Genomic DNA, 429 nt, shown 5'->3' with positions numbered 1-429 from the left:
TTACGGCAACGTGGTGGCAGGAGATGGGAGAGAAGGGCGAGGAGAGGTTTTACCCTGTACCCGAGGAACCAGAAAAAACGAGCCCCTGTGGGCTCCCAAAAATTTTTGCAGCCCCTGGTGCTGTGAACAGCAGGGGCAAGGGAGCCTGGTTCTCCGGGGGGAAAGTTCGGGAGCCTGGTTCTCCAGGGGGAAAGTTCGGGCATGGCCGGCTCTGACGGCCCAGGGGACGCAAAGAGGGTCTCGGCCAACGGCGAGGCCGTGCTGCACGCCTGGGTCCGGGCTCACAGAGATTTGGGCAAAGTTTTTTTCGGTGACTTCAGCTGACAAGGTTCCCTGGACGTTCAGGTTTGTACACCCTCCGTCCAGCAAAAGCTAAACCAAAACATAGCCGGCGTGAATCATTAAACTCTGTGCTGCCCTCACTACGGG

The 429-nt window shown here is 58.3% G+C and overlaps 1 protein-coding gene across 1 annotated transcript in view; it reads left to right on the top strand.

Moving 5' to 3' along the window:
- Positions 1 to 201: 201 nt before the first annotated feature.
- The window catches only part of POGLUT1 (protein O-glucosyltransferase 1), a 49283-nt gene continuing 49055 nt past the window's right edge, over positions 202 to 429 (top strand). Inside the window, exon 1 of the mRNA XM_009323955.1 lies at positions 202 to 310. Coding sequence (XP_009322230.1) covers positions 202 to 310 — 109 coding nt within the window. The remainder of the gene's footprint in view (positions 311 to 429) is intronic.

Source organism: Pygoscelis adeliae, unplaced genomic scaffold, assembly GCF_000699105.1.
Source record: "Pygoscelis adeliae isolate BGI_AS28 unplaced genomic scaffold, ASM69910v1 Scaffold124, whole genome shotgun sequence".
Lineage (NCBI taxonomy): Eukaryota > Metazoa > Chordata > Aves > Sphenisciformes > Spheniscidae > Pygoscelis > Pygoscelis adeliae.
The sequence above is the reverse complement of the archived record's forward strand: the minus strand, read 5'-3'. Positions and strand labels throughout refer to the sequence as shown.